Source organism: Anolis sagrei, chromosome 1, assembly GCF_037176765.1.
Source record: "Anolis sagrei isolate rAnoSag1 chromosome 1, rAnoSag1.mat, whole genome shotgun sequence".
NCBI classification, from domain to species: Eukaryota; Metazoa; Chordata; class Lepidosauria; order Squamata; family Dactyloidae; genus Anolis; species Anolis sagrei.
In genome coordinates this window covers 265,808,862-265,825,930 of record NC_090021.1, presented here as the reverse complement: position 1 = coordinate 265,825,930, position 17,069 = coordinate 265,808,862, and the positions used below count along the sequence as shown (strand labels likewise).

The 17,069-nt window shown below is 38.7% G+C and overlaps 1 protein-coding gene across 4 annotated transcripts in view; it reads right to left on the bottom strand.

The window, feature by feature from the left end:
* NADSYN1 (NAD synthetase 1) overlaps positions 1-15,588 on the bottom strand; it is a 35,705-nt gene extending 20,117 nt beyond the window's left edge. For 3 of the 4 annotated variants that reach the window (XM_060765512.2, XM_060765520.2, XM_060765530.2), the window contains exons 1-13: positions 15,368-15,588; positions 12,942-13,002; positions 11,883-11,999; positions 10,711-10,764; positions 9,950-10,039; positions 9,005-9,056; positions 7,170-7,258; positions 5,751-5,868; positions 4,836-4,967; positions 4,070-4,144; positions 3,818-3,942; positions 1,993-2,041; positions 447-549 (exon numbers count right to left, since the gene is read on the bottom strand). In XM_060765512.2, coding sequence (XP_060621495.2) covers positions 447-549; positions 1,993-2,041; positions 3,818-3,942; positions 4,070-4,144; positions 4,836-4,967; positions 5,751-5,868; positions 7,170-7,258; positions 9,005-9,056; positions 9,950-10,039; positions 10,711-10,764; positions 11,883-11,999; positions 12,942-13,002; positions 15,368-15,551 — 1,249 coding nt within the window. In that variant the 5' untranslated portion in view covers positions 15,552-15,588. Of the gene's footprint in view, positions 1-446; positions 550-1,992; positions 2,042-3,817; positions 3,943-4,069; positions 4,145-4,835; positions 4,968-5,750; positions 5,869-7,169; positions 7,259-9,004; positions 9,057-9,949; positions 10,040-10,710; positions 10,765-11,882; positions 12,000-12,941; positions 13,003-15,244; positions 15,333-15,367 lie in introns of those variants that run through there. The other variant, XM_060765540.2, reaches the window with a different exon arrangement.
* Positions 15,589-17,069: the final 1,481 nt, after the last annotated feature.

Genomic DNA, 17,069 nt, shown 5'->3' with positions numbered 1-17,069 from the left:
TGACTGATCGTGTTATTCAATATAAGCTATATGTTCAACTGAGACACAAGAAGAAGAAAATAAATGTTATAAGCACATGACAAATAATTATCTATAGAAGGGATTGACAAAGTGCAACTTGTGGGTCATGTGAATGCAATTTAATCTTCTTTTGTAGCTCATCACCCCACCCCACCCCACCCTTGTGGTCATCACCTTTGGCAAAAAACATTTTAAGATTAGGAAGCTAGTTTTCCCATGCAAGGAAGCAGTTTTGAATCAGGAATGGGCTCCACCCATGAAATCCAAAAAAAGCAAAATCATAAGTGGACTTAAGATCACTTTGACTGATGGTGTCCAATTGTTTGTCGACTGATGTTGAATAACTAACACTTGGTCCAACAGAATTTCCCCACTCCATGCTATAACAAACTTTTGGTACATCTCCAGTTTTAAGGTGCACTTACTTCCATTTTCTACAGCATAACAAATACGACGACACATGGAGTACACAATACAGGCTGTTGCTGAACTGTCCACCCCACCACTCAGTGGCAAGAGAAATCCTCCCTTAAGAAATCACAACAAAAGAAACAACAAAAATGCATTGACTATTCTGAAATTACATCCTCAACTCTTTTTTTTCCTAAGTCGACAGTGCAGAATTCTGTACCTGAAGTTGTCTACTTCTGGTTACATGTAGCCAGAAGGGCTCCCTTCACAGTTTGAGCCAAGTTATTCCAGAAAAAGAGCTCTGGAAAATGCACATTAATGTAATCATGTATTGTCGAAGGCTTTCACAGCCAGAATCACAGTGGTGTTGTGTGGTTTCCAGACGGTATGGCTGTATTCCAGCAGCATTTTCTCCTGGCATTTTGCCTGCATCTGTGCCTGGCTCTCCTGAAGATTTTCAGGAGAAAATGCTGCTAGAACGCAGCCGTACAGCCCAGAAACCACACAACACCCTAATGTAATCATGCATTGGTTGGGGGGGGGGGGGGGGTGGCACAATAAGGCCAACTCATCAGCTTATTAGGCTTCTTGCTTTTCAGAACTGCATCCTGTAGTAACACCATAATATGGTCAACACAGAAAGAAGCAAAATATATAACATAGAATGTTTATATTTTATATTGATTTTATAATGCTGTTTTAAATGTTTTAATTGTATATTGTGGATTCTTATGGCATCGAATAGCTGCCAATTTGTAAGCCGCCTTGAGTCTCCTTCAGGCTTGAGAAAGACGGGATAGAAATGTCGTAAATAAACAAAATAAATAAATTATATAGCATTATAGAAATAGAAACTGAAGTGAAGTAATGTTCTAGCAAAAAAAGAAAGATAATGTATGGGGATATGTTTCTTTTTATTTTCCTTCTCCATTCTTATCACATTCTAGAGACTGTTGTCAGATATTAGCCATTGGAACTCCAAGAAATAACAATATGGTAAAATAAAGGAATGTGCCAGCATGCTCAAACCAATAACCATGTAGCAATTGTAGGAAAGTCCAGGTGTAGTTGTGCTTCTGAACTAAATTCCCATCCTTACTACTATGACTCCAAATTCCCACTTTCTTCTCAATTTACAGAACTCTCTGAGTGGAGAGCAAAGTACAGTATTTGAAAACATATTTAAAAGACAAACCAATAAAAACCCTATCCATTACTTCCATAGGCAACAGGAAGCAGGACTAAACTATACACTTTATATTAATGGCACAATTAGATTTTCTCAAAAACATATTCAGTGTTGTGTGCCTTCAAGTCATTTCTGATTTATGCTGAAGCTTTCAAAATACAACAATTTTCTTGGCAGAATTTGTTCAGAGGAGATGTGCCTTTGCTGTCCTCTGAGAATGAGAGAGTGTGACTTGCCCAAAGTAGATATTGATGGCTGAATGGCCTTTCTGTGTCCTTGTCCAACACCCAAACCACTACACCACAAATTGATAGATAGGTTCTGCTAAAAATGCTAAACTATTTGATGAGTAAGGAAGTGGACATCTTTACCTGTTTGCTACGCCTTAAATAGTCCCAAAGCCAACATGCAGGACCAAGGCTGAAAGTAAAAAAGCATATTTCAAAATTAATATACATTGGTGGGTTGTTTTTTGTTTTCTTTCATTTGTCTCTCCTGCCTTTTTAAAAGTAATATCATGGCCTTCATTCGCATGGTGTGACCACATATATAATCTGCAGCATTAACTAATCATGTTTACTCAGAGATAAAACCTACTAAAGTCAATGGAGCTTTAACAATTTAGATTATAATTAAACACATAGATTCCTACAGAAAATTACAATTCAAGGTTTTTGGATTTGTCTGCTAATATTATGCACTTATTGCATCAGTTATGAAGAGCCTATTTTGTGCACCAATGAGAGATGCACCTTTTCAAAATAGATGCAAACAAGAAATGAAATGTACTGGAAAGGGGATTAGTAATCTCTCTTACCACCACCCCTTTTACAAGTTTCACCTACTCCAATGAGCTATGGTTGTGTACTAGGTGTATTTTAATGTCAGAACCAAAAAACAAAATGTCACAAAAGAAGAGACTTTTAGGTTCTGATTTCCCATTTTCCCTTGTCTGTATTCCACCTTTCCTTAAGGCAATGGGTCCCCAGATGTTTTGGTCTTCAACTCCAAGAAATCCTAACAGCTGGTAGACTGGCTGGGATTTCTGGGAGTTGTAGGCCAAAATGCCTGAGGACCCACACGTTGAGAACCACTGCCATAAGGTGTTCAAAGAGACATGTGGTCAGCCCTCCATATTCACAGATCCTATACCCACTCATCCACAGCTATTAAATATTCCAATAGAGAATCCCAAAAGTCAACCTTGTTCTTGCCCCTTTACATAAGGGACACCATTTTACCACACCACCGTATATAACTGGACTTGAGCATCAACAGATTTTGGTAGCCATGGGTGGACCTGGGAACCAAACTTCAGCAGATACTAAGAACCCACTGTACCATATTTTGTAAAGGTGGTCAAAGGATTGTACTCCTCACAAAATATGGAAGGTGGCAAAAGGTCACACATTCCTTCCGTTTTACAGCTGACTCTAAACTAGAATCTGGTTCTCCCTCTTCTTAGGGAAACATCCTAAACCTTATACGTTAACTCAGCCTATACACATTCTTTATGCTGTTTAATCCCACTAGGATTGAGCAGCATAAAGTCATAGGTTCATTATAAATTACAACAAATGAGGGGCAGTGCTTTGTCATGCTGTCTGAAATGCTACCTCCCAATAACAAATCTATCACACGGATTTTAGCTAAGGGTATAAAGTCAGTAAAATTAATTTCACTTGGCATGTTTAGTATTAAAGTGCCTGAACATCTTAATTATTAATTGTGAATATACTTTATGATCTGATTAATAAGGGAAAATAAAAGAATACATATTAGTATTCTTATATGTTGATGAAAAAAGGGAGTTGATGAAAAAAGGGAAAGAATTGGTATAGCGTGCAATGTGGAGTGTGGAAAAAAAAAGTTCTAAGAACATTCTGTTCTATTACTAATCTTAAGTATTTAAGTATAAGATTGAACAGCACTAAATCATGAAAAAGAAAAAGTCATTCTATAAGCCAGAAAGTATTCCAAATATGTTTAGAAAGATAAACAAGGACTCAGGAAGAAATTTATGAAAATATCAGTCTCAGAAAAATACTAGCCCTGGAAAGACAGACAAAGGTTGGAACTGTTCATTACCATTCTGCTTGACTCATGCATGATACTGCAGTAACTGTCACAGCATGAACAAGGAGTTGTGCCTGAACAGGACAAGACAGGACAGCTGATTTCTCTGTTTCTGCTTACCTGATTTCCTCTGGAAGACTATGATATTTCCACTGGATTGGCTCACTTGTAGGTGTACATATGTCATCAGAACATGAAAGTGCAAAGTGTACTTTTATTCTGGGATAGGGAGTCACTTTACTGGCCTAAGAATGTTTAAACAAAAAGAAAAGGCAATTAAGGAAACAAAGGGAGTACAGCATTTATCTATAGAAATAGGCCTCGTTTTCACAGGCTTGGTTGTTCTGGGATGCAAATGATGATTAATCTCACTTCTAGGTTTCGAGAGGATATTTCTGCCCTATAACTTCTGACATCTTCTAGGTCTAGTGTGGCAACCAAGACTTCCTGAAAAGGAAAGGAAAAATAAATTAGTTGTGTGGTTCTGTGTTCTCACCGAGTTTTCACTATACAGAATCATAGAGTTGGAAGAGACCTCATGGGCCCTTCAGTCCAACCCCTTGCCAAGAAGCATTCCATGCACCCCCTGACAGATTGCCATTCTACTTATATTCATTTTTATAGCAGCAATCAAATGGAAGGCAATATAGAAGTTCTTAATATATTCCAATATTAAAGCATACAAACAATTTTTGATACACAAGGGCCTAATATGGATTTTAATTTCAGTAATTACTGTATATACTCAAGTGTAAGCCGAGTATTTCAGCACATTTTTATGCTGAAAAGGGCCCCCTCGGCTTATACTCAAGTGAGGGTCCTGGCAGGAAGGCCAGTTGAACTCCTCCTCCCTTTTTGGCACAGCAACACGCAGCTTCTCCTCTTGGCTGGGTTGCTATGCCAAGAGAAGCTCCATGCCTCAATTAATGTAATTTTATGGATATCTACTTTTATTTTGAAATTGCCCAGTAGCTGCTGCATTCCCCATCCTAGGCTTATATTCGAGTCAATAAGTTTTCCCAGTTTTTTGTGGTAAAATCAGGTGCCTCAGTTTATATTCAGTAATTTGTAAATTGCACTGTGAGCATGTTTATCCTTTCCCATGCCATTTACATATGTTTTAGTTAATTAGCATTACCACATCATCCAGAGAGAACTGAACACCTTGAGCAACGGTGCTTCCATTCATAGCAATCATGGCGCAGCCATCATAATAGAGACGATCACCATCACAGCCCTTCTGATTGGCTAAGAGATATATGCCACCATTCTGAAAAGAAGAATGTTATTCAGTAAACCCTTTCAGACTTAACCATATTATACAAATGTATATGGTTTTACCTTTTATTTTGCAATCTAGTCATAGTGTTGAAAAAGTAGCAGCAAATAATAGTCAACAAGCCCCCTTGGATTAGTCTTACATTTATGGAAACCGATAGGAAGATCCCTCAGGTCACTAACTTTTGCAAGCAAACTTCCAAGTTGTTATTTTTGTGTCTATACATAAAAAGCAGATACTTGTCCCCACTGAATCTTTCCTTAGTAACAGAACTGAATGGATAAATGTAGGTGGATTAGTGACCTTTCAGTGTCAAATTTCATTTGCATGACAAATACAGCAATTTTGCATAACACTCTAACCACAATGGTTCTCCAGACTACAGGAAGTTTTATCTGTTTAGATCTTCCCAGTTCAAATAAAATCCCTTCCTAAATACAGAAGGATCCATACAGACACAATATATGGCCAGTTCTCATATTTGATTTGGACATATGCACAGACCAGAAGTAAGGAAAAAAGAAAAGATATGATCTTCATTTTCACAAAAACCTAAAGGTCTGTTGATAAAGAATTCCAAAAGACTCTGCTTTTATGAATGTTCAAATAAAATAAAAGCTCTGTTCCAATGGCACATGATGCATCAACTTTGATGCGAAGGAATTCCAAGTGCAGTCAATTTTGATGTACTCTAGTGATGATATTAAAATGTTAACACCCATACACTTCCTTCTTCCTTACTATAGTAGGGGAGATGATTACAGGAACATTTACCTTTGCTGTTGCAGAATTTACTAATTCCACTCGAGTATGAGCTTTTCCTAATACATGATGACTTGCTGATGAATTTGTGAAGATCTCCACACCGTCAATTCCCATCTCAATGTGAGGACTACAAATTGAGCACAAACATACAAATGACCTTAGAACTTTTAACTGTGCTATAAAAGAGATAAACACAACTGCAAATCACCATACTGAATGTTAATTATAAGTACTGATGTGAATAGTGAGATCAAGCAGATTTGACTAAACAATGACGTTTTCTTTGACTGCTTAAAATGTAATTTCACTCCAAATCAGGTTGCTATTTTGTAGAAGAGGATGGATTCCCAGGATCTGCGAGAGGAATGGCATTCACTACTCTCTCGCTAGAGGAAACAGAGGGAAGGTCATTTTCTCTGATGCTCTGGAAGCCACCCCCCAAAAGTATTGGACTGCTGGGGAACCCTCCAAAACTGTATGGAGATAACAGGGGCAAAAACCCTGAGTTTGCAACTGAATCCAAGATAATTTTTAAAAATCAAGGTACAAATTAAACAATCAATTTTTACAAGAGGGTTCTTTAAACATAGAAAAGCAATGACAAAGGCATGGAATCATACAATGGGGAATGCAAGGGCCACCTAGTCCAACCCTTCTGCTATCCTGGGATACACAATTAAATTTATCTTAAAATGCTGACATGTTATCAGTTGCATGGGCATAGACCTAAAATATTCCACCCCGCCGTCTTTAGAAGCCTTGTGAGAAGGCAAAAAGGATAAGTAAACAAAAGCTTTCTCCATGATGAATACTGAGGAAGGTACGTGTATAAGCTACAGTCTTCACACCTTCAATCAATCCCTATGTTGCACTGGGCACAGAGGTTGGAATTGCCATATATCTGCTCACTGAGGAGTGGTTGAGGGGAGACATGTATGCCTGAATGAAGACCTGTAGCTAAGAGGGGTGTGACAGGTTGAAAAAAGTGTAGCCAAAGTGTGACAGGTTGAAAAAAAAACTGGTTTACTCATAAACTGGTTAACCAATTAAAATTCACAAGTGAACACCGCCACCCTCCCCCCTTCGGTTACAGGCCTATCTGCATGCGTATGTAGTCCCAGTGCCCCATCCAATACTGAGGTCAGACCTAGTGGCCATGGATGTAACATAACATAGCACAACAACAAAAATTCTTGGTTTCTTGGTTTTTAAAACTGTTCCTGGGGTTATTTGGCATATGTTCTGCATCTCAAAAACAAAACAAAAAATGATAAAGGAAAGCTGGTGTCATTTTTAGAATCAGCAGGTCAAATATATCCAGTAACAAGGCTAACACTTGAGGCACCAAAATGTGTGTTTGGCAGTGTAATCAATTTGGGTTTTGATTATTTTAGTAGTTGCAGGGATGCTTTCTTCAGATACCCATACCTGGTTGGTATCCACAGTTCTTCACAGATTTCCGTCCCTATGCAGGTATCTAAGGTAGACAGTACTGCATCACCAATTGGGACACTTTCCTGGGATAAACAAGGAAGTTAAGGATCATTGAAGTGGGGGGAATGCACATCAAAAATCAATAGTAATGCTAATGCTAATACTAATACTAATAATAATGAGATTTGGCCAAAAATGTGATAGACACATCCTGTACAATCTGTTTCATAACACCGTAATGTAATCAATGAACACACCCAAAAGTCATAGCAACCTGAAAAAGAAGTAGGGGAAAATATCCCAAAGGCCATTATATTGCAGAAAATTGTCTTCTGAAAAAGTCATATTTTGAACAATTGCAAAAAACCCAGCAGAGAAGAACTGAAAATTTGGGTTTTCTCAATCAAACAAAAACATATATTAGTGGAAGACTCTTCCTTACACACATTTGCTCTCTCCAAGATCTGAAGCCCTATATGTTCAATGTATATACGTATATGTCAGACTTCTTCATATCCCCCATCAACAAATGGAGAGCAGGATTGGTAGATGTATTGGCAGAAAGAGTGAGCCTCCATTCCTATGATCTACGCCATTATTGCTAGAATAATTAGTAGGATTTATGTTGCTGGAACCATCCACAATCTCGGCACAATGAAGGAGACAATACAACACTTGTAGTCATTGACTGATCCAGGAGGTAATGAAGAGTTGGAAGCAACTGAACGAATAAATAACAACAAAGTCTTGCAAGCTTTACTTCTTTATGAAATGGCACAGGAAACAGGGGGCACATCTACACTGACCACTTAATGCAGTTTGAAGTATAGTGTTTAGATTATGTGCACCACAAACACACACAGCAACACACATCAGCATGCCTACGTATAAAGCACATCAGATGGTGAAAGCAATTAAAGTGCTCCAGAGATCAACACATTCGCATTGCAGCAGGTGGAGTTGAGAGAAAAAACAATTGCCCAATCCTGGAACTGGCTGAAGACTAGCCTCTGTATATATAAGCACAACCTAGACTTTGAATTGGTTTCGGGACTTCATACATAATCGTCCACACAGTGAGATTACTTCCTTCTCAGTTTCACATTGACCTTAGTGGTCAGTGTAGATGTGCCCATGATCTCCTCTGCATTTCTGAAGTGAGAAAGAAGTAGCTCAGTCGAACATGACTCGACTGTCTGTGATATCCCTGTTATTCAGTTCCTTTTTTAATATAAGTTTAATACCATACCTCTATTATTTTTTAAAGGTACCATCTCCTTCACTGAGTAGTGATTAAATATCTTTTTGAATGCCTGGGTGGGAAAATGGCAGCAGCAGCTGCAGTCAACATGGGCAGCTGGCCCCCTTGGTTAGCCTTGGTGCTTCACTCTCTACACAGAATGTCCCTTGACTTATCCACGGGTCATATTAACATCTATAATTCTTACCCCAAAATCTCAAAGTCCTCTAGCACAACTCCATGGTTGACTTCCATCATACGTTGACCATAAGGTCATGCTGAAGGACCAAATTATTTATAGAATGACTATATTAATAAATTCTGCTAAATTTAAACATGAAACATGGCAGGCAACTGTAATTTTATTAGGTGGTTCAGAGTCCAAAGGCACATAGTTTCCAATGTTCTCACCAGTGCTATCACTGCAATTTTCTATTCATTTGCCAGGTCTATTTTTAATTAATAGAGTAAAAAATAAAACCACTGGTTATGACATTTTCATAGAAAACAGAACAAAAAAATAGCAATTCCTATAAGCCATCTATCCTTTATTTGTGAAAAGTTAATAGACAGGAAGAAATGGCCTTACCTGAAGCGTTACCTCCTGTATTATCCTGGGAAGAAAATATTCTTCTACATTGCTGGGGGGGAAATCAAATTTTACCATAAACGAGTACATAAATATGTCTTGTTCAGTGTCCATATACTCCTTCACAACTTCAGCAAGAAAATTATCTGGGATGTCTTAATTTTGGAGCTTTCATAAAATATAACTCATTTTTTTCCTTTAAAAACATCAAACTAAAACAATGGCTAAAATAAAAAGGAAGCCTGCACTCTTCTTAAGAGACAACCCCCTCCCCCACTCCATCTTCTCAAGATACCAATTTCTTCACAACCCAGTTTGCTATCCCAGGCAAGGGATATCTTTGTGAACATGATGTGCCATGAACTAGGCTTGGTATAAAGCAGCTTTATTCCAAACCCATGTTCTTCAGGTGTTTGGGGCTATAACTCATCTCATCCCTACCCATTCTAGCAGGCCTTGGGAAGTGCTATAGCACTCCATCCTAGTCATTTGAAAAGACTTTGGTGGGTGCTGTAATCTAAAAGTCATCAGCATGAGGCAATCTAATATAAATACCTTTGCACTGAAAAAGGATAAACAATAGATAAAGTAAAGATTCACAAGGCTGTAAAAAAAGTCTCAAGAGGCTACAAAAAGAGCCTCTGGAAGAGCTTTTAATTCAACCAAGAGCCAACGAAGTATAGAATGCATAATGTCTACACTTTAGAATAGCTGCGAAGTTTGGTTTATGGCTGATGCAATTATACAAAGTTGTCACAGTGAAAAAGATTTCACTAGGATCATCTCATGACATGATCTTCATGTTAAAGCTAAGAAGGTCTGAGGTTGGTCAATGATTCAAAGGGAGATTGGAATGACTTCTCCTGTTAAACACCTTAAGTTGCATGATGGAAAAATGGAAGGATATAAATGAAATAAGAATTTAAAAATATTTATGTAGCCTACCGTGATCGGCTCCAAGGTGTAAACCATCGCATTTCCCGGTAGTTTCCTGTATTTGCCAGTGCCATCTTTGGCCGTATTAGAAGAATTTTCCTTGAATAACAACACCAAGAAACCAATCAAATGTTAAGCAAATGAAAGCAAGAGTTTTAAGAAATACTATTTAAATGTTCTTTCATCTGCTTAAATTAGCCCATTTTGAGAAGTCATGTTTATCAGTATGACCATGCCAGCACAGGTGGCATTAAAACAGCAAAAGTAAAATAACCCCAGGGGCAACCAGGGATTGAGTAACAGGCATAGAAAGTCATTTCTAGTCGTTCTAGTTTAGACTGCTTGGAAGTTGGCAGGGGAGTTTTTACCAGTGATGGAAATGGTATTCTCTTCTTTCTCACTGTAACAATTTCGAAAAGTGCCTTACACTGGTGTAAGACTGTTACATTGGCATAAGTCACCATTCTATAATGTGGAGTTTGTTTCCAAAAGGCATGAAAACTAAAGTAATTAAAAATGAGTTATAGGAGGCAGCACATTGTTGGATAGGAGTAGAATATTATGCACCAGATCAAAATATATCAAATCCCCTTGGCACAGAGCTTGGAAAATGACATTTCTTTTGATTTCTGTAAAAAAAATTCAGATAAATTTGGTACCTTTTGGAAACAAGCTCCACTTTTATTGTCAATCAAGCATGTGCTGAGTCTTCCATTAAAATCAACAGGAAATTACAGATACTGTTTTGTTATAGGCAATTGGGAACATACCTGTTTAGAAAGATCACTCTACAATTGTAGCGAACATTTCGATGCATAACAGGCCTAAAGAAATAAGAAAAACCAGTGACATTTATTTATTTATTTATTTACTGCATTTGCATATCGCTTTTCTCACTCCGGGGGGGGGGGGGGGGAACGGGACTCAGTGATGTACATCAAATAATAGCAAGAGTCAATGCCAACATATATAAAAACAAAGCATAATATCTAAAACGATGACATATAACTATAAATTAAAACCTTTAAAATCATATTAAACATAAAACATAAGCAACATTTAGACAATTAAAACAGAATTGAAAACATCTTAATATAACATTAGAATCACATAATCCAGAATCGTAATTTGAAGCCATTCCAAATGTCCAAATTGCACATATTTCCTATTCATTTCTTGTACTGCATTACTTTACTGTCCAAAGGGTTGGTCCCATAGCCATGTCTTTATGTTCCTTCTGAAGACCAAGAGGGAGGGCACTGATCTCATTTCACTGGGGAGGGAGCAGAAGGGACACCACTGAGAAGGCCCTGTCTCTCATTCCCACCAGCCGCACCTTCGAAGGAGGTGGGACCAAGAGCAGGGCCTCCCCAGAAGATCTTAGACTCGGAGATGGTTCATAGAGGGAGATACGTTCGAACCATCACTTTGAATTGCGCTGCCAGTGGAGCTGACACAACAAGGGGGTTGTATACTCCCTGTATGCCGCCCCAGTAAGGAATCTGGCTGCCACCCGTTGGACCATTTGAAGCTTCCAAACAATCTTCAAAGACGACCCCACATAGAACATGTTGCAGTAGTCTATTTGGGATGTAACAAACACATAGGCCACCATGACATCAGCTATCAAGATCCCTTAATACAGGGCATGTAATTATATAAAACAGAGGAACAAAAGAAAACCTAGTTTTGACTATCCTTCACATAACAACAAACACTGCTACTTTCCAGCATCGCTGTTCTAGCATCAATTAGAAAGGCTTTTCGTTTTTGTCCTTCTTTTATGATTCTATCTTGACAATGCTCAACAGATGAAGATCAGTACTAGAAACCATCTACCTTCGTTGTCAATCATTTCAGTCAAGTGGAACCCTATGGTATAATTTCAATACAGTTCTGTTCCTTGGCAACACACTATAGATTGCAACTGCATAGTACTTACATTCCAACATCACATATTATGTCTTGACTAACAGGAGATTCCAAAAGCTTCCTCAGAACTTGAAATGAATGTAAGAGTGTATCTGATTCATAGTAATGATCTGAACAGCCATATCCACTGCAAAGGAAAGGAAACAGGAAGAAAATAAGTGAGACAAAGAACATAACACATCAGGGAGGAAATTCTGAGTTGGTTTCACAAAGGTAAAAAAACCCTAAACAATGTATATATACCTATTTAGTGAGTTCCCATATTCCTATATACTCCTTAATGTGTACAAACAGAAAGAAAATCTGGATTAATGTGGGTGCTTAAGTCCAAAACACCTGGAGGAGCAGAGTTTGAGAAACACTGCTGTAGACTATACCATGTGTTGGGGCTGTCAACTTTAACAGTGCTGATTGTCTAAATATATGGGCCCTATCTATATTATCTTCAAAGTGTGGTACCCAAACAACAAACTACCAAGAAAGCAAGTGAAAGAAGGCCTTAAAGTGCATTAGTGCTCTGTGGTTTGGGATTTCCAATGTAATTATCTACACAGTGAAATAACTTTCTTCAATGCTGTTTTGAAAAGGCATGAAATGATCAGTGTAGATGGCCCCATGGACAACCAAATACTAGGTTTTCTTTCTAACAGAAATTATACTTGTTTAAAAGGTTACTTTGATGTCTTGCTTGCTGCTATGGATCTCATTTCCCCTACTAAGTTTGCCCAGCTTCATTTCTGGACAACTTCCTCAATTCATGCAAAAATAGTGTTTAACTAAAAATTGTTAATCACATTTAAAATGAAGACTGCAAAAATACTTATGGAAATTGATAAATTGCAATTGCTTTTGACTGTGTTTCTAGCAGGCATTATGTTGCTATTACCCATTTTGATTCTTAAGATTAAAACAACAACAAATGACAACAGAAATGTACATTAAGCAACAAAATTTGTTACATGAGGAAAAAAAACTGAAAGTCTATACCATTGAGTACATATTAATTCTTCTTTTCTATAAAACAGCTACATATTATTTGACACTCAGGAAAATAAAAATGTGTTCTCACCAAATTTCAAGTTCTGGTCCAACCCGGTATCTTGCTTTTTTGTTTTTAGCAATTTCAATACCTGCAAAATTAAAATATAATTAAGAATTTTCTACAGTCTTTTGGGAGAAGGATCTATGTGTGGAAAAGATATTGCAGTCCTCGTGGATAACAAGTTAAACATGAGCCAACAATGTCATGCGGCAGCAAAAAAAGCCAATGGGATTTTGGCCTGCATAAATAGGAGTATAGTGTCTACATCCAGGGAAGTCATGCTGCCTCTCTATTCTTCCTCGACCAGACTACACCTGAAATCACACTGTGTCCAATTTTGGGCATCGCAATTAAAGAGAGATGTTGACAAGCTGGAATGTGTCCAGAGAAGGGGGACCAAAATGATCAAAGGTCTGGAGAATAAGCCCTATGAGGAGCAGCTTAAAGAGCTGGGCATGTTTAGCCTGAAGAAGCTTTCACAGTCAGGAAGTTCTTCCTAAAGTTCAGATGGAATCTACTTTCTTGCAGTTTGAAGCAATTGTTCTGTGTCCTAGTCTCCAGGGCAGCAGAAAACAAGCTTGCTCTCTCCTCCCTATGACTTCCTCTCACATGATACATGGCTATCATGTCTCCTCTCAGCCTTCTCTTCTTCAGGCTAAACATGCCCAGCTCTTTAAGCTGCTCCTCATAGGGCTAGCCACTCCTCATAGGGCCTCATAGTAATATATAATACTAATACTGTGCTATGGTAATAATATAATATATTTATTTACATATTACTTGTAAGCCACTCTGAGTCCCCTTTGGGGTGGGAAGGGCGGCATATAAATGTCGTAAATAAATAAATATTCCCTCTTTTATTATGATTTCCATTTTGGTGGGCAAACTTAAAGTTTTATTATTTGTAACATGTTACTTCTGAGGAAGCATTAGCTACTGTTTCTTTTTCCCTTTGTTTTGAAATTCACACATACAGTAACTCAATAAGTCTGGAAAAAGTTATTGTTTACCTGCATGTTATGGCAACTAGAATGGACTGGAATGGAATCCCACACTTTCTTAGCTCACATTTTACTACTTTGTTTACTGCACACATGCTGCTGCCTGAAAGCCTGTGTTACTCCAGCCCTCTTTCACCATTTTCTCGATGGCAATATTGATACTAAAAAATAAAATCTTGTCTAGACGGCCCAAAGATATTAAAGGCACTGGCTCCAATCTGATCTTGGAATCTAAGCAGACTCAGTTCTGTTTAGTATTTGGATGGGAGGCTAATGATGAATGTCAGATACTGCAGTATTGGCTATATTCCAGAGGAGGAGACTGACAAAACTATATTTGAGTATTCCATGCTTAGGAAAGCCATACTGAGGTCACGGAGTTGCCCTAAGTCCACAGGCGACTTGAAGACACAAACACACGTGGCAAAGGTGCAAAAAAACTTTGCAGAAAGGAACTTCTTTGTCCTGGGATATATAACTACACTTCAACTGCTATGGCTCAATGCTACAGAATTCTACAGTTGTAGTTTTACAATGGCTTCAGCCTTCTCTGCCAAAGATCCCAAGATTCTAGTACTCAGCCATGGCAATTAAAGTGGTGCCAAGCTGTAATATACCGTGTACAGTGTAGATGTACCCATAGTCTTTGCTAACTGAAGAGGACGTTTGTAAGCTCCCCAAAAAAGGAGCCCAAAAGAACAAGTTCCCAGAACTGTTAATATAATAATAATAATAATAATAATAATAATAATAATAGAGGATTGAAGAGAAACAACTAGAAAAGCTGACATGATATGAGGATTTAAAGATCGAACTGCAAGGACTCTGGCACAAGCCAGTAAAGGTGGTCCCAGTGGTGATCGGCACACCGGGTGCAGTGCCTAAAGACCTTGGCCTGCACTTAAATACAATCGGTGCTGACAAAATTACCATCTGCCACCTGCAAAAGGCCACCTACACACATTATTCGCCAATACATCACACAGTCCTGGACACTTGGGAAGTGTCCGACGTGTGATGCAATACAACAGCCAGCTGTGGACTCATCTTGTTGTGTTTCAAATAATAATAATAATAATGTTTTTAGTGTGGTTAGCCACTTTGGGCCTCTTTCTAGAGAGATAAAATGGGATATTATAATAATAATAATGGGAAATTGTTATATTTATTTTATATTCACTGTATTTCTTTCAAAAGGAGACCCAAAGCAGCTAACAGTAATAAAAGCAATACAGTAATAAAAGACCCTGCAATTCAATAAAGTCAAACACTTTCCAAATCTAAATAAAGTGGAGGTAGGCAAAAGCAAACATTTATTTCCCATCTTACCATAAGTTTTGTTCCATGTCCAAAAATACAATGTTACGTTACAGTTTATTATTCTTAATCCAGCCCTGACTTGAATACGTGTTGCGGGGGGGGGGGGGTTCAAGCACCGCCTCTCTGGCTTACTTTTCAAAATCCTTTCCAGGTTGCCATCAAAATCCATCGCCCATTGGTTCAAGGCGCAGGTGGCGACAGTGACTGTCCTGCCCATGGTGCCCCCCCGGCTTTCCTTGGCTGCCCTCCTTGAGGAAGAGGATGTAAACACGCTGTCACAAGCCCGGCCCCGTTGGCTTTCAGAGGTTGATTCCATAGACTTGATTCCGGTCCCTGGAGGAGGAGGAGGAGGAGGAGGAGGAGGGGTCCAGGCAAGTGCCAGTAGAGCTAGGAAACAAGGAAGGAATAGAGCGAATCCTCCCCAGATTCATAGAGCAGTGGTTCTCAACCTTCCTAATGCCGTGACCCCTTAATACAGTCTCTCATGTTGTGGTGACCCCAACCATAATATTGTTTTCATTGCTACTTCATAACTGTAATTTTGCTACTGTTATGAATCATAATGTAAATATCTGATAAACAGGATGTATTTTCATTCACTGGACCAAACTGGGCACAAATACCTAATACACCCAAATGTGAATGCTAGTGGGGGTGGGGGAGGATTGATTTTGTAATTTGGGAGTTGTAGTTGCTGGGATTTATAGTTCACTCATAATCAAAGAGCATTCTGAACTCCACTAGCGACGGATTTGAACCAAACTTGGCTCCCATGACCAATGGAAAACACTGGAAGGGTTTGATGGACATTCACCTTGAGTTTGGGAATTGTGGTTCACCTATATCCAGAGAGCACTGTGGACTCATGCAATGGTGGATCTGGACCAAACTTGGCGCGAATACTCAATATGCCCAAATGTGAACACTGGTGGAGTCTGGGGAAAATATATCTTGACATTTGGGAGTTGTAGTTCATTACAATCAAAGAGCATTCTGAACTCCACCAACAATAGAATTGGCTCAAACTTCCCACATGGAATCCCCATGATCATCAGAAAATACTGTGTTTTCTTATGGTCTTTGGCAACCCCTCTGACACCCCCTCGCGACCCCCTCAGCGGTCCCGACCCCCAGGTTGAGAAACACTGTTCATAGAGCAAAGCATAAGAAGGGCCCTGGTGCAGGAATGGGCAAACTTTGACCTTCCAGGTGTTTTGGACTTCAGCTTCCACAATTCCTAACACAATTCCTAACAGTCGGTTTCTCTACAAACTGATACATATTATATTTATTCATCACTGACTTTTTGCTCTCATTAGGCCAACCTAGCAGTTTGAAAACACTCAAATGTGAGTAGATTAATAGGTACCACTCAGCTGTTGCAAGAAAATCGCACAGACGAACTACAAACAAAGGCACAACTCTGTGGCCCAAATTATTCACTGGAACTTATGTCAGAAGTACCACATGCCAGCAGTAAAAAATTGGTGGGATCATAAACCTGCAAAGGTAGTGGAAAATGAGCACGCAAAAATACTGTGGGACTTTCGAATCCAGACTGACAAAGTTTTGGCACAAAATACACCAGACATCACGATTGTGGAAAAGAAAAAAGTTTGGATTATTGATGTCGCCATACCAGGTGACAGCTACATTGATGAAAAATAACAGGAAAAACTCAGCCATTATCAAGACTTCTAAATCAAACTGCAAAGGCTCTGGCATAAACCAGTACAGGTGGTCCCAGTGGTCATCGGCACAGTGGGTGCCATGTCAAAAGACCTCAGACAGCATTTGGAAACAATAAACATTGACAGAATCACAATCTGTCAAC